At 35.4% G+C, this 24,923-nt stretch overlaps 1 protein-coding gene across 1 annotated transcript in view; it reads right to left on the bottom strand.

Moving 5' to 3' along the window:
• The window catches only part of lrp1bb (low density lipoprotein receptor-related protein 1Bb), a 348,887-nt gene that overhangs the window by 88,388 nt on the left and 235,576 nt on the right, over positions 1 to 24,923 (bottom strand). The window contains exons 37-41 of the mRNA XM_041264893.1: positions 21,854 to 21,980; positions 21,518 to 21,669; positions 21,091 to 21,215; positions 13,911 to 14,282; positions 1,863 to 2,052 (exon numbers count right to left, since the gene is read on the bottom strand). Coding sequence (XP_041120827.1) covers positions 1,863 to 2,052; positions 13,911 to 14,282; positions 21,091 to 21,215; positions 21,518 to 21,669; positions 21,854 to 21,980 — 966 coding nt within the window. The remainder of the gene's footprint in view (positions 1 to 1,862; positions 2,053 to 13,910; positions 14,283 to 21,090; positions 21,216 to 21,517; positions 21,670 to 21,853; positions 21,981 to 24,923) is intronic.

Here is a 24,923-nt window from a genome sequence, read left to right as displayed (position 1 = left end):
TTACATTCTGTACTGTCATTCTAACACAAGGAAATGATCGTTCGCACGGTCCAGACTGTGCATGACTCTACAAACACTCTCACGCTAATCTCTGTTGATAAGTCACATGATTTCTGTTCGACTGTGCCTATGCACCTTTTAGAAGGGAATACTTGTGCATGCACAAATGATAAATATAGGCCTATCCTATCCATGTAGTTATAATACATGTTTAATTAATAATGTACATTAGAAAGATAAATCCTTAAATAACAAAGACAGAATCAATGTTAGGGAATAGTATGTCCCAATACTTGGTGGAGGCTTTTGTTTTTCTTACCAGTTTAAAAAGCTTGCCTATAAAGCACATATTGATCCCAGTATTGCCATGAAGGAAAATTAAGGCATAATTAGCCACAAGACTGTTGAAAAGCAAGAAAAACATGTAGATCATAATTAAGGGTGATTCATATATCAGAAAAGGAAAGCACACTCATCACACAACATGAAAATTATTCTTGACAAGTTACTCAAAGGCAAGATTTGTTTTGGAAAAAAGATAATTAAATTCAATTTCTTGTTAAATCCGAATATATTCAAACTGTATAAATGTATAATTAAATGCAATTATGTATGCCATGGTGACATACAAAAACATGTTGTAGAGCAGATATTGTAGAACTCATTAGCCTGCCACTTGAGGAACATAGTTCACCATTCTTTTTTTTTTTTTTTTTCAATCAGGCAGCAAGAGGAAATGTATCATGGTTTAAAAATGACTTCCATCCACTATTTTCTTTAAAATTGTCCATTTTGTGTAATATTGGGAGGAGACTAAACAAATAAGGAAATATCCATTATGCCCATACTGATGTTTAACTGATGATTACTGCCAACTGGATTACTTCTACAGCACAAATCTCTGTGACAGAAAACTGTTCCAACAAACCAACTGAAGAAAAATCTGTATTTTATATTGGTCTAGCCCAGTATAATATAAAGGAGGTCTCTAAATGTGAACTCTTTTTTAAATGCTGTTTGTGCTCAGGTAGTGTAAAAGAGAAATACATTTAACGTAATCCCAACTTTTTGGATCATTATTTTATCCACAAATCATAAATCAGCTGGGTGCATTCTCACAAGGAGCATCATAATGTATTCATATATTTAGATCATGATCCATCCTGCCGACCTGCTTGTTTTCTATTCCCACAATCGCCATTCACTTCAATCAGAGCATCAGGATTATTGCAGTAGGCAGTATATTATGTTCAATGTACTTATTTATTTATTCATTTTTATTATTGACCTCATTCAAAATGCGGACCCTTGTACAATGATCTTGCCTTGACTATTCACAAATTGTCTCCAAATTATCATCGCCTTCGAACCTCCTTAAGATTGCAACTGGGTTTGGTAAACTGTTAATTTTAAACTGCAATCTATAATAGGCCAAGATTATGAGGACCATCCATATGTAGGTGCACTGGTTAATGCATTTATTTATTGAATTCATGTTTTTTTTCACCCATTTAATATTATGTTACACTAACAGATTGATTAGTGTTTATAACTAACTGAACAGACTACATCAACCTCACTGGCTTCCAAGGAGCTTAGACATATATCTCAGCTCCGTCACAGAAGACTACACATGGGTAAACTGCAAACAAAAAAATAAAATAAAACATACTTCTGTTTCTTCGGGTGAAAAAACGGCCAACCTGATACCAGACACTGAATATGTTGTTATTTTATATTGCTGTGTATTGCTTATATTGCTCACCAACTGTCTTTCAACTGGATTGTTTAGTCTGTCAGAAATTCGTAAATCTTCATCATCACATTTCGATTGTATTTGATGTTTTTATTTTGTGACTTACTTTTGACACTCATCCAAAGAAAGAACATGGGGGTGGTCTTCCTCTGACATAGCGATGACTGCCTCTCTACTGAATGCCCTTGGTCTGGTCAGGTCAATGGTATGTCTTGTTATAGTTGAAGTGGTGGAGCTGGTCCAGTAGAGGGTATCCCAAGCCCTGTGATAGGCCAGTCCTTCAACAGAGCCCACATCTGGCAAAAGAAAAGTACACAAGCTAGGGTTGGCCGATATACCAGTATTGTTGTTGTTACCAGAATTTTTTAATGACGATACAAATATCGTCGCCAATAAATGATACTGTTCCATTTTATTTATTTATTTATTTATTTTTTTGGTCAACTGTTATCTTGTGCATGACGCAAACTGAAAGTATTAAGCTTTGGTCTGATCCATTTTAACTTCATAGGGCAGTCAATAGGTTGTGCAGATTAATATCTGTATTACAGCACATTATTTACTTTTTTTTTTTTTTTATTACAGAATTCATTATTTTATTGAATGTCAAGTTAACCATTTTATCAATCAGGCATCACGTTAAACTTTAAAGAAAGGTTCATTTAAATTATATTTGATGTGCCCGCTGTATATACTCCAGTGTTTTGGACACAGGCTTCACCTTGCCATCTGTAAGTCATTTACCTTATTGTATTAACAATGCGAATGTACCTGTTTTTGTGTTAGTTTGAGTATGTTTAACTACTGTTACTATTCTGTTGTAGTAAAGCAGCCAACAGAGCCTTGTTGTGTTGTTGTGCTTGTTATGTTGTTACACTAACAAGTAACTTACTATGATAACATATGTGTATGTATGTTATTTTTTTGCCCTCAGTCATGGCCTTAATACATGAAAAACCTTAGAAAGGAAAGCATGTTATGTTTTGCAAATGATTTAAACATGCAGTATTAGAAGAGTTTGGGACCTGTAGTATTAAAAACAGCTTTAAAAGTACTTCTAGTTTATATTTTAATGTGCAGTTGCGAAGAAGAAGAAAAAAACTAAAACCTAGATCAGAATGTTAAATATATTGAGATATCTATCGTATATCGTGTTGAACATCAACTCTAGCAAACATAAATAATCTTCTGTCTGACCATGTGTAAATATCAATTCAAGCAAGTAAAAAGAAGAATTACAATGACATTTACACAAAACAATATGGAGTTTTAACAAGTTATTCAAATACCTGTCAGATTTAATAAGATCATGCTGGCATGGCACACAAAAAGATTACAGTGAGACTCGTTCTATTAAGAATCTAAGTATAACAGATGAGCTAGGTATAAATCAATTTAACTGTAGAAATTGGTCCCTGGTTATAAGCAGACTTTTCTCCTCATATACAGTTGAAGGTCATTACCAGGAACTAAGACAATTATTTTAATAACTCAGTAAATATTTGATTTATATTCCCTTTTCAAAAGACACAATTGTGACCCCATACCCAAAATGGTTTTGTTCCTGACTTATCCATCATCTAATATGACTATCAATGATGACAGGTAAATGATATACAATATAGAATCAATACACAACCTGCAGTACATATGTAAATTGTAGGTCATATTGCCTAAAGACAGACACATAATCTAAGTAATTATTTTAATACTATAAATTCAGAGACACTGACTAGTTTTCTAATGGTTCCTTGATCAAGGTAATTTATTCAGGAACTAAACAATACCAATGAAAGCTGCAAGCCTTCAAAGGAAGATTTATTGACAAATCTGACAACGATCCAGACTCACTGGCCCCTCAAAGGTCCTAGAAGTGCTAATTGTACCATATTAAAGGGAAAAGACATTTAGGATTTTTTTTTTTTTTTTTTTTTTAATTCAAACAAAATAAGTAATACGGAAGGTCCACGGAAATTAAGAAAACACTAAATAAAAATTCTGAATCAAACAAATAAGTAACAAATAACATTTTTAATAACTAAATGAAAGTTCTGATCTGCCTGCATTGGACCGTGACATGTTTTATACCAAAAGAAAGGTAAATATTATAGGTAAATAACATATAAATATGACCTGCTATAAACTGGGAATCATTGGCAAGTTTTATTTCCTTAAAATGTTATGAGCACAAACTTTAAGAAAATCATTCTGAAATTCACAGACACAAAGGAGACAGTGCTTAACACCTCTTTTGCTCCCAAATCACATAACAAGAGCTTTAGCCAATGAAAAGTTATCTTCAAAATGGCTTCTAAGCAGTTCAGTTATAACACTTCTCTACGTCTTCAAAAATAGCTTTCAAGCTGTTATAATTATACTACAGCCTTCAAATTGCTCCATGGAGGAACCCAGTCTTTAATGCTTTACCTTGAAGATACTAACTATACACAGAAACTTCACGCCAGTATTACATAAGATTAATGCTTATCAAGGTTACCTAAAAAGAGAGGTGAGCCTTGATAGTTAAAATATATGCGTGTATGTGATTGCCTTTGCAAGATCAGCTTATCACAAGCAGAAACTGAAACTTCTAACATATTTTGTATTGATGACAAATTTGTAAGGCCCTGAATCTTATGTACATTCAGTAGCAGTAAACAGAGTAGTTGTATCATACCCTTCACCATCAGTATGTGCTGTATACACTATAATTGGGCTGTGGATAGGATCAAATACATGGTTTTCCCTCCCACTGCTTGGTGTATTGGTACTGTAGGTGTAATCACCAGGCTCCAGTATATATTGTTTCATATTGCCATCAGTTACAAGGTTGTGAAGTGAAGGTCAAAGTAAGCATATTTCCCTTTTTGCATGATATATTCATATTAAAGTTATTTTGGTATTTCCAATATAGCACTGCTCAAATGTATTCAGCACTTTAAGAAATAGATTATGGTTTTCGAATGGATAGTCCACTCTCATTGAAGAGGACTATAAATACATAATTAGTTATATAATTCACCTGAAACTGACATTCTGAATTAAATCAGTAATGGGGTGCATAACCGGTTAAACATCTACAGAACAGAAAGCAACAGCTTATGATTAACTGAGGGGTCTGTGGAGTGATCACATCATTACTCTGCTGACTGCTATCTATCACATTTTACTGCACTTAACAAAGATGGATTTAGTTTCAAAGAGACAAGAAGCAGCCAATAAATATTGTCAGTCTGCTCTTCACCTGGCTTTATCTCAAAGAGACGACAGCTAACTTACCAATAATTAAAGAACATTTGTTTGAAATACCTGTAGAGAGTAGGCAAAATCACCATGGGAGCTCTCAGCATGAGCACTCACATCACAAAAAAGGTATTTTTTTGAACAATTCTAAACTAATTGACAGAAACTGTAGACTCTTAACAATGGTGTCAACCTGATCCATATAAGAGTCAAATGTTGTGTTGCAATGTTATATACGTAGGTTGTTTTATAGTGAACATCTACAATAGTACACACTGTCAAAATGATCAGATATCAATCATCTTTTTCAATAACTATTCTACAGTTGGGATCCACACTATGAGATACAAAGAGTTAATTCCAGCCTTGTCTTCAAACCCATGTGCTTTGTTACACAATATTAATAATGAATTTCGATTGAAGCCACAGTCAGTGTGTATGTACATTTGTATATTATAAAGCATGCAAAGATAATTTGGAGATTGGACTGAAATCATCGCAATACATGATAGAGCTTTAACCACCGAGCTGCCCATTTATTTTGTCAATTTCCATGTCAAATTGTGTTGCAGATTTGTTCATTCTTATTCTTCAAATAAACAGTTTTCAAAACATTTTTTGTATTAATAAAAAAAAAAAAAACACACTTTATTGTTATTATTAGAAGTGGAAATATATTATTTCAATAGAACATAAATAACAAAACAACAATGTGTTTACAACTGAAGCATTATAACTCTCTCTCTCCTCTCTCTCTCTCTCTCTCTCTCTCTCTCTCTCTCTCTCTCTCTCTCTCTATATATATATATATATATATATATATATATATATATATATATATATATATATATATATATATATATATATAGTGATGGAGTGTACATTCCAGAGCAAAATTGGTCAGCTGTGAGGCCATGGCTGTAAAGAATGCACACTCCATCTGGGTAAAGGTTGTGGTGATGGTTTCAAAGAAAACTAATATAAACATAAACTAACTGGGTAGTAAACAAAGTGTGAAATAATGTAATGTGTTTAAAAGTAAAGTTATAGTTAATAAATTAATGTAAATTGGTTCTCACAGATTGATGTGATAGCTTAAATCACAGATTTAATGTTATGTTCAAAAAAATGTATTATGTCAGAAAAGATATATGAAGGCTTTAAGACCCTGGGGAGCATACTGATGTCAGGAGTGATCATCAATTTAGCATACTTGTTTAATTGTTTAGCAGTTAAAGGTGGTGGGGGGAAGGGAAATGTGAGGAGGACTTGCTGTAGATGCAGCTAAATCTGAAGAAACAAAGGTAGGTGTAACCAGGAGTAGCCTGTCCCTGTTTACAGAGGGACACCTTTAGTGTTGAGTTAGACCCAAAATGGGTTTAGGCCTTTCTTTTGATTTGTTTGCACCATCAGTGCAGTTATTTTGTTTTCAAATAAAGCCACGCCTTGGCGTGTTTCATTGTAAGTACGGCTTTTGCTTGGATTTATTCAAATATTCTACATCACACAACGTCATTAACCAGGTAGATGGCAGCAAATTCATCACTATATAGATAGATAAATTAGCTCAAAGAGCCAGCATTATAACAGTGCAAATAAAAGTCATATCACGTTTTAGAATATTTTTTTTGTTATAGATTTCAAAGAAGATGTCCTTCAAACTCTCATCAATACTAACATCTTTATCTAGTACATATACATCAGAATACTTGCATTGCAAATTTTCAATGACGTCATACAGTGTGATAGATGTGGTAAACTTATTTTCTATCTTCCACAGTTTCAGATTATATGCATTATCATTTGTAAAGTGTACTTCAGCAGCAGAATGCAATGGTTCTTTACAACCCCTTGTAACATCAACAAAGAAATAAATACCCTTATGTGGCACAGCAAAGCTCTGCCCTTTTTAAATTGGCAGAGATGGGGTTAATTTCCCCTACCTTCCTGGGTTTATTATGTTCAGGTGGCTGGGGTTGATTAGGTTAATTAACGATCAATCAGCGCCCAGCCACCTGACATAAAAGGAGGCCTCTGCTTCTCATTTGGGAGGAGGGAGCTGAGGAAGCAGGTTGGTGTTTTGTTGGTTGTGCTTTTTCAATTTTCTAAATCCAGTGAAGGCATTGCCCAGCCTGGAAACCTTTATTTTGTACATTTTGCTTTTTGTCTTTGTTTTTGTGTTTCAATCCCTTTGTTTTGGCCCTTGTGCCTTTTTATTTTTGTATCTATTTATAATAAAAGTATATTTTTTTGAACTGCAGTCTGTCTCTGGGCCTCTATCCACTCGCCAGCCTGCCACACCTTATTTCATTCTCTGTAGCTAGCTGGTGTCCATTTTTTACTCCAGCTGTGCTATCTATGGGTGGGCTGGTCTGTCAACACATTTCTTAGGGACTGCTGCCATCTGCCAACGAAAAACAAAAGTGCAGACTTAAGTCCACCACATCAACAGATGTGGTAAATTTTGGAGATGCACATATAACCACTTGCACTCCATGTAGAAATTGTGGGAAAGCAGTGGGTGGTTAAGTTTGTACAAAACTAACTTCAATATCCCAGAATACTTTCACATTCACAAAAATAAAAACCAGTAAAAAAAAATAACATAACACATCTGGGAATTAAACCTTAACCACACAAACCTTAAGCCAACATTAAACACCTGCCTGTTGAATCTTAGAATTTTAACCTTCACTCAAAAATGAGAAACTTCATCAGTAGATCCAACAGCCAATCACAGGAGACTAGAATGCCTCCTGTCAGTCAATTGGCATAATTGTGTTATAATGGCTAACAGGTGGTCAATCCTAGAGAAATGGTGTGAAGCCAGTGACTCCAAAGCAATAAAACATTGGATGGGGATACTTAAAAGTACTAACTACAGAAGCTGAACTCTAATGAATTATTTCAATAAAATCCCTCAGACAGCTATAATGCAGGAAATCATTCAAGACGCTGAGGAAAAATGTATTGAGACCATGCAGTCTAATTATGTGAAAAAAAAAAAAAAATCATTAGCATTCCTGCCCTTTTCAGAAGGTAGGACACTAAGCTGTTTTGAAATTATACAGTGATTGTTTTTCAGTCACAAGTGCCCTAAAGAACACTGTTGTTCACTGTTGATGTAAGGGAGGAGCTTGTTTTTTGCAATTAACAGGTTTAACCTGTACAGCATGGTAATCAGTTTATATATCTGTACAGTATGAAAGGAAAGCGTTAGTGTATTCATTGGCTGTTGCATGCCTTTGATACAAATACCGTACTTTAGGTACAGGTCAAAAATGTATGCATGTGCACTGTATGTAATACAGCACTATATATAAATACTGTATACTATATAGATATGTGCCTTTATTTTATATGATATTATATTATAATCCCATCAACCCTCTCTCTCTCTCTCTCTCTCTCTCTCTCTCTCTCTCTTTCTCTTTCTCTCTCTTATAAAACATGTGTCTTAATAACTATTCCTTAGATTGTTTGACTAATATGGTACTTTAATGAAAATGTTGTCATTAGATACTTAACTCATAGCAAATGGTTCCTCAGGTTTTTTGACCCTCATCTTTTTTCATACCAAATGTTTCAGAAAGGACAGAAGCAGAAAGTTAAACTAAGAAAATTAATTGCTTTTTTTATTTATTTCATTTTTTTCTACTAAAAGATGGTTGAAAGGAGTCTTTCAATTCATCAACTGTCAGGCAATATAAGAGAAATGTTACCTTAAACACCTTTTTGACAGTTAAATTGGTACCATTTAGTTTAAAAGAATAGCAGTAACCATTACAAAGCTCTTACTAGATGTACCGAGTGTTGAGCTGTGCAATACATCACAGGCACAGCCACTTTATGTTCGGAGTGAATAGATTTTTCACAAATGGCTGCCAACACTTAAAGTTTGAAATGGCAGAAACAGATCGGCCACAGTACTTTATTTTACAACATCCTGGCTGTTGCGTTGACTTAGCACCTAACACATCAATGTCAAGACCAATGCATAAAGAAATGACCCCTTCTGTTAAATATTCTGCTGCTAAGACACAGAAAATTGTGCATTAAAGCATTTGGTCTATAGCCAAGATACATCTTGGCCACATAAAAAGACATCATGCAACATTCATTTATTTGATTAAGCTATCGGTTCAGGCAATAATTTGACAACCTCCTATAATATCAACTTGACCCCCCCCCCCCCCCCCCCCCCCCCTTCTAATGTCAGTCACTTCTACACACGTGTAAATTTTCTCTCCCCGATAGGGAGGGGCATATCCCCAGACGTCTTGTTTAACAAGTATATTTTATATCACAACATGTTAGTTCTGTCACAATTACTCAACCATGGGAACTTCAATCACAGGCACAATGAGTTTAAGAGTGCTAAGTAATATTTATCGGGTTCCTATAATCATGCTTAAGAATAACTCCCAAAAATGTTTTAACAGTGGAACGGAGACATATATTACTGATGACAGAAAGCAAAGCGAATACAAGAAACATCTGCAGTTCTCTATTCTTTTCATACTGTGGCCTTTATGAAAATGTAAAGCACTTCTTGTGTTTTTAATGAGTAATAATAATAATAATAATAATAATAATAATAATAATAATAATAATAATAATAATAATAAACAAGGGATATTTTTAAAGACGATCATTCATTCTTAAGATGCTTCTGGTGCAATGCAAATGATTTTGTATTACACAGATATTACTTACTACTTACTTTATTTTGTGTTACTGAGTTCCTTATTACACATTTACAAATGTGATTTGCAACCCATAAATTAAACCAGTACAGGAAACAGTACATATCATAAGGGGTACTGCAGGAAAAACGGACATGAAAATAGACTCCTCATCCAGCTGTAGCTGGATTTACTGAGCCCACTGAGAAACACATTGTCACTCTGAGTGGTAGAATGGTTTCTGAGATTTGAGGCTTTGACACTGTGGTAATGGCAGTTTTGTAAAATACCTGATATGAAAGGATTTGATTGTCTTGCATGATACCCAAGACAGAACTTGACTGAGAGAATCACAAAATACAGCTGTGTATGAAGCTAATATCTCAAGGCACTATCTCTAACATTTATTTGATTATATCTGTAAATCAGCAGTGAAGAAAACATGCAATATTAGAAATTAATTATGAAAGACAGATGATTAAATGAATATGCTTATTTCTATATCCAAGAAGATTCCTTTTTTCAAGCTACCTAACAAGTGGACAGAGTGACAAACAGCATGGGTTGGACAGCACCTGCCTCTGAAATAGAATGGAACAAATAGAGATGAAATAAACAGCAGTCATTCAAATTGCATGGACTCTCCTAAAAAAGCATCACATTGGATTAAACTTATGAAGCAGAAAGAATTGTTCTAAGAAAAGAAAAACCCACAAAAAAGCTGTCATACGAGTATTAGCTGTATTGCAAAAAATACTGTACCCAGCAAGTACAACTTATGTTATATTTTCAGCATGATCTACTCATGTTATTGCGAGCATAACATGAGAACAATATTGGAGCAAACAGTTAACTGGATAGAAAAGTGTGTTAGCTTTGTTTAATGGCAGTCATAAAAGTGGTTGTCCATAACATGTACTTTAGAAAAAGTGTGTTAAGTGGTGGTGTCATGATTGTTGACACCAGGGGTGAAATTCTCAACAAATAAGTGCAGGTACTCGTATGCACAGCCGGGTGTAAACATTTTAAAATATAACAAGGGGCGGGTGTACTAGGACCACAACAAAGCAAAACACTGATCACTGTACTTGACATGTACCTTGTAAGTTGGGCAAGTGTTTTAAAAGCGTGAAACACACCTACATCTGCATCCAGATTCTGACTCACTAACCAAAATCTGAAACAGCACTTTCTTGATCCTGTTTTTTTAATGTTAATCTCTACTGTCCCACACAGCACTTGCCATTTTAGAAACATTCTTGCAAATTCTGACAATGCGGTAAATCGACGCAAAGCAAAACACATCATGGTAATTATTTATAATATTTATCAACTATGTAATTTACGGAGAACACTGATGTGGCCTTTTGCCTTCAAATTCATGTGCAGCAATGTTTGTTTCAAATATTTCAAATTGTTTCTCCGCCACACTAAAGAGAATAATTCTTACTTGACAATAATCAAAATGACTCCATGCAGGTGTTTTCACATTGCACTACTAAGGTCTAATGGGCGGAGATTTGTGACTCAATGCCAAAATTAAAACTGATCAACATGCAGTGATTATACTGAAATAGAAGCGGTATGAGGAATCAGAATGCAAGCAGCACAAACTGTGCTGAATGAAACCGCATTTGAGAAATGTTGCGCTAGTGGACTATGTGAGTTGATGGAATGCATCAGCGTTGGATGAAAACCGGCATCAAAATAAGGTGAGTACTGGCAGAATATCACCACTGGTTGACACTATTGATAGGGAAAAGACTCACAAACTCAGACAACAAATAGGGTTCAATTGCCACAAGATTTATTATTTTCTTTTTTAATAAAAGTTCCTCTGAAGCAGAGCTTCATAATGACTTGCATAGGGCCCTTACTCACTCTCTACCTGCTACTAAAAAATGATGGTGCCTAAAATAATATTCTCTTTAAACAGCGCCATCCCCTGAGCTACATCCCTATATAATTCATTTCCCAAGACAGCATTCCCTTAGACCTCCCAAACAGAGAATAATATCCAATTCACCCTTGCTCCAAACTCTCATAGATTAAATTATGGCATACCAAAAAAACATAAAAGTGCTGGATTTGTTATTTAACAGTAAGCACCTTGACAGGGAACCATTGGACACCTGTAAAGGAAGCCATTTGCAAGCAAAATAAATCAGCCACATGAAGCCATGTACTCCACCACTACTGTAAAGGAGCTTACTAAAGTCTAAAAACAAATAATTTTACTCTGTTCTTTTCTGAAGTTCTTTTTGTTATTCTAGTTAATTGTGGGACATGTAGAAGGCAACACTACAGAATTAAACATTGCTGGTACCTCTAGATGTGCTATAGCTTAGTTTCACTCCAAAGTTCCTGCTGCAATCAGATCATTGCACAGGTGATTTAATACTAAGAATCGTCAGTTTGATTGTACATGAAAAAATGTACTGGGGCACATTAAAGTATACAGAACAAGCTAATGAGCAAAATATATTCAACAGGAAATAAGAGGGACCATTGATAATGTTGCTAGTGCTAATACAAAGTAACAAATTGATTATAAAATACTGGATAGCACTCCATTAATTGTCATGCCTACTAACACTATCCACTACAGTACTGGTTTGAATTAAAATTCTCAACCAAAGTTAGCAATAACAAAAAAAAAGAACGCTTCATTTCTGTAAGAAGTTCTTTGATCAGGATCTCATAACAAATGGCAAATATAAGCTGGATTTCTGATTAAACATTTAGGAATAAGTAAATAATTCAAAGTAAGTTAACAACACTGGGAGGAGTGACACTTCAAATTAAATTAACTACTACTAATAAACTACTAATTCAAAACTTAAAAGTGAAAAAGAATTGTACACCTATGTAGTCAAGTTCATACATCATGAAAATATTTATGTTCAGGGTTACAATATCTAAAATGAAAATGTTCAGCGAATAGGCTAATGCTTAACACTTGACTAATAGTATCTGATATATTTATTATCACTGTCATGTTGTGTTAACAGGCTGGCATATGCTACCATGCAATCATAACAAACATATTTTGCACATTTTTCTATCCTCATAAACCTACAAATAATGCACAGCAAACTTGTATATTTCATTGATGTTAACAGTTCACAGCAGACTTTCAGTTATATAGTATGCCTGCTCCCTTCCACTAAAGCATTGTAAGGGTCTCATTACTATTTTACACACTTATGTTAAAAGTAAACTTAATTTTTAATAAATAAGGATCATTAATGTGATGGCAGTTATAGATCAAGCCATGATCTTTTGTGGTGTAGTTTACAGTCAAAAAAGAGTTTGCTGTTAGATGTGATTCAGGGCAAGGGTACATTTTAATTATTGATGATTCCACTTCCCATTCACTGAGGATATGAATCCCCATGGAAATACTGCATAGCAGCTCCAAGGCACCTCTAAATGGGTAATGTAAAACAAATTTAACAAGTAACAATACATGACTGAAGACATAACCACCGATGGGCCAAAGTTCTCCATTAATCCTCACAAAATGCTAATTTTAGTGTTACCTATGCAGAAGCATCACACTTTATGATGAACCTACTGAAAAATATATACCTTTTAATAAAACCAAGACTGTAGCGGTTCTGAGGAAGATACTAGGCAAAATGCTGATTTGCTTTGTTCTGATTTGCTCATTAAAACAGGTTGGCCAGTAACGTGTTTTTCACAGCTGGTCATCGATTTATGGAAAATAATTTGGCTTTAAAACACGAAGAAAAAAAACAAACAATCAGGCAGAAGTCTTGTGGGAACCAATACAATGGCCAAGAGGTTACCACACAGTTCCCAGATTGGTAGGAATTAGATATGGAGTTATGTGAGTATTCCTACTAGAGAATTACTACTGATATATTAAAAAAAAAAATCAGATGATTAAATCACTGTCTTATTTAAAGCTTCTGCTGTTTACTACAAGCCAATTGAAATTCAACAAAAGCGGCTTAACCCCACTCCATGTAAAAGGTGGATGAGAAAAAAAAAAGAATCAAGGCTAATAGACAGCAAGACATCTTCAACTGGTATCACTAGCATTTTATAAGCTTACCAATGAATTCCCTTTGATTTCAAATTCATTCTTTTTCATTCTTGCAGAGTTTCTCTGTAGCAGAAACTCTGTTTGATAGTACTATAAAATCCTAAAGTAAGTTGACAGTGTAATTATAAATCATGCATCTGTAACATGTACTTACTTTCAACAATGATGCGTCTCTCTGTCCAGTCGTCATTGATAACCTGAATATTCCCAAAATGAACATCGCTGAAGAAGATGCGATTAGTTCCTCTTACCCTTTGGCTATAGTCAAAGGCAAGAGCTATGACATTCTTAAAATAGGCAGGGTTCTCACAAGGCTTTATTGGAGAGTTTAAATTGGCCTCATCTGAAAGGTGAATGCTCTTCAGTATGGTTCTCTCAGAATACAGCAGGTAGCCGTCATAATTCTGACAATGAAGTCCATCCTCAGAGAGATAGCCATGGGCACAAGCACAGGTCCTCCGCCCATTTCCAAGATAGAAGCAAAGCTGCTGACAGCCACCATTATTCTTGGCACAAGCATTCGTACCTGTAGGAAAGAAACATATTAATGCATGCTAATAGCTGTCTAACTAGTGGATTATAATAAACTCCTATTTTAATCCTGTCTCCATTTTGTGTTGAAATGTATGCATAATGTATTTTTTATAATCGTTATAACATACATATTTGCTGACATTTTTCTATATTGGTAACATTATTAGTGTTATCAAAAATCAGCTGACATCCAAAATATACTAATCACATAATTTAGTGTCCTGTAAATCTATAATTGGGAATATTCAGTGATCAAACATTCCAGAGAAAGCTATGTCATCACTAGGGCTATAAGAATGTTAGGGGCAATTGAATTCCCTCCAAAAAAAATGTTTATTTTACCCCTGATTGTTCTCTCTAATTTACAATGTCCATTTAAATTCCATCACTGCAGCAATTGCCCACAGCAGTGCAGGAGAAATAAGGTCAGAGGGTGTCCTGGTCAGTAGGGCCTGGCCATCAGTGCCCACTATAGTACTATGAGGAGAAACAGTTCCTGCAGGTTTTGCCTCTCTAACCCACAAAAATTCCAAAGTCAATGCGGCAATCCCTTTGGAATCCTCAGCAAAGACTGCATGATTTACCCTGCACACTACACAGCTGTGCTTTACCATGGGAGTCACTCAGGGACCCTAAAATCCATCAAAGTTAAATAGATCTTAATGCCTCCAATGTCTTATGTAGCAAAGGCACTGGTGTGTGGCATATATGGTGAGTTATGTGCTCAAGACCTTGTAGGTTTGAATACTTGTGATGCTGAGTTGCCAGTCTTTGATGGGGGCCCACAAGAATTGCTGCCTTGACCTTTATGGTCCCATGATTTTGAAACAGTGATCCTGATATCTCCACATTGGTGATCTGAGGCATGAACTGCAGGCTGAGAATTATATTTCTCTGTGCAATGCCTTGCACGCTAGTTGCAATAAATATTTTAAGCGAAGGTATAGTACCATGCATTTTCTCACATCCTAGCTATAGATAAACTATTTATCATAGGAAAGACAAGACTGTGCATTCCTCCAGTTTAATCTATAATATTAAAAAGTAAACAGTGACACATCATGAAACATGGTTTGTTAAACTGGAATACATCCATCTCAGGCTAACAATGAAGTGTTATCTTATTACTAAACTATAAAGCTATCACAGCAGATACAGAACAATAAATCTGTTTCCGACTCAAGTTTTTTTGTATTCTATCAAGATTTTCACCCATTTTCTAAACTGAATTTTCATGCTTGTAGACAGATAAAAAGCTGACAGTAGTGCAGACTCAAGTAATCTGTCTATCCCCAGTGTACATTTATCAGAATTTCGTGTAGCATAATGGTCAGACCCCTTTTAGAACACATTTTACAAAATGTTTACAAAATAATTGCATGCAGCAAAAAAAGGGAAAGATTATAATCTAACGTACTAATACTTATGCCAATTGTTATTTCTTCAGTATAAGACATAGATTCTGGTGTGCAAAAGCACAGGACCATATCATTTGAATCTTTTCAAAAGTAGGGGTCAGAAATCGATGCAGTAGTGTTAATTATAATTTTAAATTGCATGGAAGGTATAATATTATTTTTTCATGCAGACATGTTCATTATTTAGTTTAATGGAATAATGCTAAATATATTTGTGTTTTATGTTCATGTGAAATATTGTAGCTTTTGAGAAACACTGACTGAGGCTGAAAGTAGGGTTATCAAGAGAGAGTGTGTGTGTGACAAGGTGAGAGAAGCAGGGATATAACAACAATCCCATGCTCTACCATGATCCACAGCTCTAGACAGGCTGAGACATATAATAGAAAGTCTTAATTGGGTCAAGAGATTGCGAGCCATAGACTATTATTCAAATTAGGTGTAGAGGACAGTTATATAGACTGAAAATCCCATTATGCAGGGCTGTATGTCCAGCAGAATCCAGTTACCCTAGTCCCATAGCAGCTTTTAATAAGCACAAAATATCATGTTATGCAGTGTTAGCATAAAAAGTTGCACACAGTTATCACAGCTCTTTGTTGTTTGAAACTTTTTAAAAGCTGTTCTAAATGCACCATCTTCATAATAGTCCAGTAGACAGACCCCCAAAACAGAGTTAATACTAGAACCGCCGGATTTTCGAATGACCTAGAACCGCCACGTGGGTCATTTTGACCCATACATTTTTAAAGACATGCTATCGGATACAAAATAAAGTTTTATTCATGAACATCATATATAACATTTGCAGAAACACCGTATTTAAATGGAAAATTAAACATAAAATGCTTTATTTTTATAATGAGCACATATACAGCATAACTACAAACAATGAAAAAAAATATAATAAAATACACATTTCAGAAGGAACAGGTATGTACACACAAAACTATAAAGCTGAAATCATTGTTTCTAATACTACATAAACATAAAATATAACACTACTTCAGGTTTGCAGCTGCATTGTACTCTATGGATGAACGTACGCGTTTGCCAGCTGACTGTGCCTGCATCCAGGAGCTGTGTTTTAAACACAGATGAAGTTCCATTGAACACTATTGTGTAAAAACATGTAAACTGGTATATACAAACCTGTTAGACTGAAATGTGTTTTTTTTTCTAAAAGTACTATAAAAAAAGAATATATAAAATATGTTTAATTTTAGGCACATAAGTTGTTATCCTACCTGTCATTTCAATTTGCTGTATGCATCTGAGTGTAGCTTGTCGTATTCCAATCAAAATGACTACTTTCAAGATTAAATATTTCCTTCTGATATATTCCCAGTTGCATTTGTGGAACAAAAGGAAGGATTGTTGTCTACCAGGGACATTGAAAAATAAGCAACTAGGCTTTCACTGAGTTGGCATCCTGACAAATCCACTGTCATAGCAATCTCTGTCTCATAGTCAGTCTACAAACAAAAGCTTGAAATAAAAAAATAAATAAAAAAACATGTGTGCTAGGAGGAGGTGGTGGCGTGTCTTGTTTGCTGCATTTACAAAAATAACAGAATAGCTTACATTATATTAAAAAAAAAATTGGGTTACATTGACCCGCGTGACAGTGTACAGTTACCCAAAGATGCAGACATGAGCTCCCAAGAGGAAGAACAGACTACAAATGCTTGAGAGACATTTTGGAGAGAGTCTACTTGTGATGAGGGTGGACAGATGTGCTAGTCTGCTCTGCCTGTGAAAGCATGTTCCAGAGACTCTGAAACTAGTGACAGCCAATGACAGTAACCCTGTCTCAGATGTCATAAAGACAATTTCAGAGCAGGTCAAACCAAAAAAAATCTAAATGTGAAACTTATGACATCAGCAATTTTACTTTCGAGAAGGCAGTTCAAGCTACAAGCAGTACACTTTTGTGTCTGGTTAGTGGCCTGGTGTCATCTGGCTCTGTGACAATAGAATCTCTGTCTAGCCCAGTCAATCCAATCTCTGATGACTAGAACTTTCAATCAAACAAGACTTGGGCTTGCTGTGGATCAAGGGAGCTGACCGATATTCTCCACAGAAGCGGATACATAATTTCATATGATGAAGTTCTGCGATTCAAAAAGTCTGTTGCGAACGTTATGGCTCAAGACAGAGGTATCTACAAAGATCTGTTAAATACTGGATGTCTCCTCATCAGGCTGTGGAAAACACTCAAGAGGTATTCATATTTTATGAATGATTTTGTTCATTTAATTATCTGCATATTTCCAGGCTCCTTTACAAATGTTTTTCAGAGCATAATATTATGCTTAGTTTTAGAAGTTACTGAAAAATGCTTGTGTGTCATGTACCGGGTGCCTCTGGGTAGATTGTGATTAAGCCAGTCTTCATTTTGCACTTGTATCTCAGAGCTGAGAAAAAGGGTAATTGGTTTCTCCATCAATACAGTCACTGGAACTATGCTCTCTACATCCAATGGTATGTTTGCCGTCAGCATGGGGGACTGTAGAATTCCCTCTTTCTGGACCAGTTTGGAAAACACTTACATACGCTATGGAAAAGATGAAAGGTGGACTTGTGGGAAAGACCCTCTCCCGGAGCAAGGGGATGCATGGACTTTGTCTCACCATCTGTGCAACAGCCTAAGATGCAAAACGAGGAACTGGATGATGAGTATGACTCAGAAATCAAGACACAAAGAAGAAGGGAAGAGAAGAAAATAGCTAGATGCTTCAGATAGAAATGTCATCATTTGTGTTGTCACAAAGCACACCAATCCTCTCACCACACAACCCGATGATCCACTCATCAATGTTGTGAGTGGTCGTGTTGCACCAGAAACTGTCAATGTGGACGATACCCTCACCATTGGCCAGACAATGGCTGCAGAATACTTATCAACATTGCCAGAAGGGTTTCATTCCCTATTGAAAAAGAAAGTCACTACAAAGGAAGCATCAAAGAAAAGCCTCAAAGTAAGAAATGAACATGTTGTATGCTTGTCTCCTAGTCATCTCGCAGAAGAGAGATATAAATTACAACACATTTTCCAGTATGAGCTTTCACCACTGCCACCTTCTTTCTTTGACAAGTATGATGATATGAGGAAGGGGGACAAAATCCATCCTGCTAACCAAGCTAGCTGTCTTTGCAACAACATCACTCAGGCTGCGGATGTTGAAATAGTTGATGGCAATAAGGCACTATCACACGCTGTAACCCAAAATGGGTACGCCACCTTGCAGAAATCTTCTGTCACTCTTTCTCCAGGCCACATGACACATATGTCATCTTTGACTAATATCTGCTAGGATCTACAAAATCACATGAAAGAGCAAGGCATTCAGGTGGTACAGTACCACAGCACCACACTCTTAACAAGGACACTCCACTGGCTACCAGAGAAGTCATCACGAAAAGTAACTAGAACAAGGTCCAACTGATCAAAGTCCTCTGCAACACAGAACACAGGTCACCTACACTTCACCTGATAGGTGAGGAGCAACCACAAGGAGGCAGATATGAACATCATCAGGAGGCAGTGTGGTCCAGTGATTTATGTCCAGGGAGTGTAACCATAAAGTCATCAGTTCAAATCCCACCCTGTCACTCACTGACTCACTGTATGACCCTGAGCAAATCCCTTAACCTTAATCCCTTAATCAATGTCATATTGTAATTGCACAGTTCAACCTACGTCTTTAAAGCACTTTGTGATGGTGATCAAATAAAGATATCATATTATTATCATCATCAGTTACATACTTATGCTTCTTGAGCTGAAAAGACACTTTCAGGTGGTGTCTGATGATACGGACATCTTTGTGCTTCTGGTCTTCTTTATTTGGAAGCACAAAATTGGCGCCTAGGTTAATATGCAGAAGCATGATGGAAGTATCATCAACATCAATGAAAACTCTCAAAAACTAGGGGACACATGCAAGGATCTCTTACCTCTTTATGCCCTAACAGGGTGTGACTCTGTCCTACCCATTCAGAAAAGGACAAATTTGGAGCAACTGTGTGAGGTCAATGCCCAAGAAGACAATGTCATGAAAACCAGCACTGACTTTACTTTTCAGATCTTCAGTAAAAAGAAGGAACCTCCCAAAATCAAAACCCTTCCTCCAATCAATGACTCTGCAGCGAACCATGTTAAACGAGCAAAAAAAATCCAAAAAATCCATAACAGAAAGGACATCTCTAGGAGGTTGTGTGGTCCAGTGGTTAAAGACAGGGGCTTCTAACTAGCAGGTACCTGGTTCAAATCCCAGCTCAGTCCCTGACTCATTGTGTGACCCTAAGCAAGTCACCTCTTTGTGCTCCATCTTTGGGGTGAGATGATGTTGTAAGTGACTTTGCAGCTGATGCATAGTTCACATACCCTAGTCTCGTATCTTGTAAAGCACTTTGTGATGGTGGTCCACTATGAAAGGCGCTATATAAAGATCATTATTATTTATACTGCAACATATACCTTTTTTTTCTAGTAATAAGCATACTTAAAGTGTTCTCTATGACAAAATAAATCATTTAGAAAAATACATTTAAGAAATAATGTGTGGGAATTAATTATTTTCTAATATTTACTGTGGTTGACATAGGTTTTTCAGTACCAGTAATTTGTATTTTAGTACTGGTATAACTGTCAAAAAGTTATTTTTACACCCTAAAAGTGAATGTTTTTATTACCTATGTGTTAATACATGGTATAATTATATAATTATAAGAACTGACATTGTTAATGGCATAATAAAAATCATAGATAACTTTGAGCTGTGTGTTTTATATCATGTAAAAACTGAAATAAGCATTTTTTGATAGACTTATAACTGATAATTACAAATCACATTGTCTTACATTAAATAAAATGCTTAAGGATGCCAACTGGGCACCCATTGGAATTTTAATTGGGACGCCCTGAAGAACTAATTTCAGCAAAAAACCTTGTTAGTACACAATTTTACGGTTCTGTCATTTCTATCAGACTATAAATCAAATCCTAGGGTTAGTGCTGTAAGGGTTAAGTACGGCTGGAAAAGTGAATACCTTTTTATCAGTTTGACTATGAGTAAAACCTAAAAAAGGGGCCAATTTTGATATATGAAAATACAAGGATCATAATTTTCTACCATATATTAAAAATATATGTTTTTTTCCATAAGGGTGAATTGAAACCTTTGTGACATATGAATCTCTTCAATTTATAAAAAAAATTCTGGCCAATGAAACCACGTTATATTCTCACACCTCTTATACCTTTAACCATATCAAAGCTTTAGCATACATTTAGCATTCTTTAATAGTCCCACTTGTAGTTATAACATGATGTGTGTCATGGCAAGGATTAATAACACCATTAAACTAAGCCTTCACCTTTCTCTTGGGCTCTGTTAAAGACTTTCACATCTTTCAGGTTTATCCCAAGGCCACTTCTTATGGTCAAGGCATCTGTAGCATCACTCTTGAAGCCCCTTCTGATGGAGCCATTGGCATGTGCCCTGCCACATACAAGACACAAAAAGTTTAAGAGATAGTCAATGGCCCTCGACTAATTCAAATCAAAGAACTCATTAAAATACAGTAGACAGCTGGCCCAGCAGAAGGTGAAGGAATCTGCCCTTGTCATTGACATTGAGTTACGCAAGATTTAAATAAAAAGGTATCTTTTCTAAGGGAAATTACAAGGCTTTGCGGGATTCTTATTGTGACCTTGCTAGGGAGTGGCCAATCCTACAAGGGTACAGCAGCTGGTTCTGCAATAACGTTTTGAGACTCTTAACATTTATGGAAAATAAATTACCTGTCAGACCAGTAGATGTAAGCCCCAAAGACTGCCACTGAAAACATGTCCACGTTGCTCCCCGACAGCACAATCTCTCGGCTCTCTCCACTTTCAAGGTTGATCCTTTCTATCTTGTCTGTGCGTGCATCACACCAGTATAATGTATTTTCCTAGAATGCAATTTTAAAAGAAACTTCAGTGGGTCATTTTCTTATCTGAAGCATTGTATTAACAAAAATCAAAGCTCAAAGGATAATGCAGCTTGTTGTTAAAGTATTATTGAAGATCAAACATCTGCTAAAATGCAGAACAAGTCTCATTTTTCTATTTCTATTTATTTATTTATTTACTTACCTCATAGTCAATTGAGATCCCGTTAGGCCAGACAATACCCGAGCTAATAAATATCACTTGCTCTGAGCCATCTAAACGTGCTCTTCCAATGCAGGGGATCTGGCCCCATTCTGTCCAGAACATGTACCTGTGTTATACAATCATTTAGAAATTAAGTGTTAGAATTAGTAGACTGTACAGGAAACTTCGCTGGGGCAGAGATTAAACATCTATCCTCCAAAAACTGTATTACTCTGTCAATGTATTATATACAAGGCCCAACAGAAAATAGAATTATACAAACAAAATCATTGGCAAATCTATCCTTTCATAAAGGTTACAGGCAGCGCTCCACATAAGGTTTTGGATCTGGGAGTAACTTGCCCTCTAATTTTAACACTGTGAGTAAAATGTATTTTCAGGGAGTTAAATGCAACATTCCCTAAAAGTCATGAGTAATTTATAATAAAATAAATACTGTACAATCTTTAATGGTAATGGGGTAGGCATTTTAACTGCAGTGTTACTTTGAACTACTGTACAACCACGAGTGTGTCCTACAAGGTTCTTTTTCAGCTCACATTTTTTGCAAATTAATTACATTACTTACATTTTAATATTAAATTCTTAAACAAAGTGAACATGTTACAACTTCAATATAAACATACACATAAATAAAATAAGAAAATGCATTAATAAGGTATAAAACAGTTTGTTCAATATTAGGCACGTTTTTTTAGCGGTTGCCTCTGACGGTTCCATTTGGATTTGTAGATGGACTGGGGTGTTTACAATCAACCCGTGTAGCTTCGAATTTTTCTTTACTATGACTGGCCACAAAGACAACAGGGCTAGCAAGGGATTGGATAATGTTTGTTTTGTTGGGTTTTCTTGTGTACTGTTTCCTAGTAACTGAAGATATTGTATTCTTGTAAGCATATTTTTACGCAATACATTTAAATTTAGTGCGTATTTTAATTTTGAACTTAAACCGCTTATCTAGACCGCTGATTATAGGTAAGTAACTGTAATATTACATTTTAATAATGTATTTTTTAAGTTTGTTATAATTTAATTTGTCTATTAGCATAGTCTGACTTATGTTTTGTTGGGAATTATGCATGGTCATTTGTTGTGTTTTCAAAGGTTAAAAAGTTAACGCATCATTTTCTGTTTAAGGTCAAAAAGGGTGTTCTAATTGTAGTAATTTCTTTGTTTTACTGTGTTCAGAATAAACAAGTTGTGCCATGTTATTTCAGCTGTCATATACTAACTTTATAGGGGACTTAAATGTTGGTCTTTAGTCTGTTGAGCTGTTTGGGTTTCCTTAAAACTACTTTCAAGCACCCCTTATATCTAAAACTGTCATGCACAATGTGGTATATTGACGGGCTATTTAGCATTTATATAGCTAAATACCATACTATCCAAACACAGTACTCATTTTTACTTTGAAGCTGAAAACATATTACGTAAGCCACAGAGTTAAAAACACACACGCTTTTTAATTGAAAATATCCAGCTTGGATGAAAGAATATACTCCAAAGGACCTAACGAAGGTTAATAATGAGTTATAATTTGCTATGCATCAGAGTATACACTATGTAAAGTCAAAGTCCCTGACAAAAGATAGGTCTAGTTAGCATAAGTTTAAGGGAGAAAACATGAGGTTAATTCAGTCAAATTCAAATTCCAGTCTGCTGCTGAAAAAAAGTATGAGGTATGAATCTTGCATGAAGCAATTATTTTGAACATAAATCTATACCACTGTTCTTAAGGTTACTATGCTAGCTATATGTTTTGGGTGGTAATAGTGCACCTTTTTTTCCACCTAGACAGAACTGGAGCTCAGTGCATTAAACACAGTTGCTGTTCTTTGTTTTATTAAATTGCTTACTTTTAATTTCTTGCTAAAGTGTCATTGTTTTTGTGAATAATTAATGGCAGGTAATTAGAACACAAGCCATACCTAAGATTTGAATCCAAACATGTACAATACAGTAATTAACACTGTTATTCGTTCCGAAGAACATATTGTTGCAGAACAAACAGAAAATGACACAATATGTCCAATTAATTAGAAGGTTAAGATGATCTGAAAGGTTAAGAAGATTTTTCATATTCATTCAATAATAATGATCCACTTGAACTGAAAAACAATGCGCTAATTAGACAAAAACACCCATATATTTTCTTTAATTTGCCTGCAGAGAATAGCACTGATGTATCTGCTGGATGAGAATCATTATGATGTATAGAGAAGCTGGAGTAAAGAGCACTTACCCACCTTTAAATGTTTAACTGACTTGAGCAGAAACATATTTCAAAAAATGAAATGTGTACCTACAGTAGATGATGCTTGAGATAATGCAAAATTATGAAACGGTGTGCCTGTGAGATAACTTAATATTGTAAATTATTTAAGTGATAGAGCCCGTCCATGCAGGCTCTATCGTGTGGTAGATGATCGTGACTGGAGTTATGCATCTCGAGCCATAGGCGAGGGCGCTAATGAAAGTCAAGGTCATCTACCACATAGTACAGCTCGCTTCGAGAGGGCTCTGTCATTATTAGAAAACAATTAATTTTTTTGTTTTCTCTTTAAAAAAACTTTAAAACCTATATTTACCTTGAACTTCTGATATTTCGCCAGGTAACATTCCGCTTAGGAAAATAGTCCCTAACATAATTAGAATAGAAAAATGACTATACCCGTAGAGAAAACTTTATTATTATTATAAAATTATTATAATTTCTAACATATTTATTTATTGGGGTCTTACTCTTTCTTATTATAATTTATCAGGACATGTACAACTGTTGAATAGTCCGTGTAGTATTGAATTGGACTCGAAACTTGTTATTGGAGGCGTGATGTTATTCAAGCAGGCAGGGAGTGGATTGGCTGGTGCGAAAGAACTGAAACAGGGTTGGGATTTTGACTGGATGGATTTGAGGGAGGGTGTTGTTTGGATCCAGCTGATGACAGAATTGTGGACCAATCGTGTCTTCCCTCTCGATTTGCTGTCCAGTAGCTGCGAATTGAACCTTCATACAATGTTCTGTCACAGACATGATTTCCCTTGTCTC

Source organism: Polyodon spathula, chromosome 11 (genome assembly GCF_017654505.1).
Source record: "Polyodon spathula isolate WHYD16114869_AA chromosome 11, ASM1765450v1, whole genome shotgun sequence".
Lineage (NCBI taxonomy): Eukaryota > Metazoa > Chordata > Actinopteri > Acipenseriformes > Polyodontidae > Polyodon > Polyodon spathula.
The sequence above is the reverse complement of the archived record's forward strand: the minus strand, read 5'-3'. Positions and strand labels throughout refer to the sequence as shown.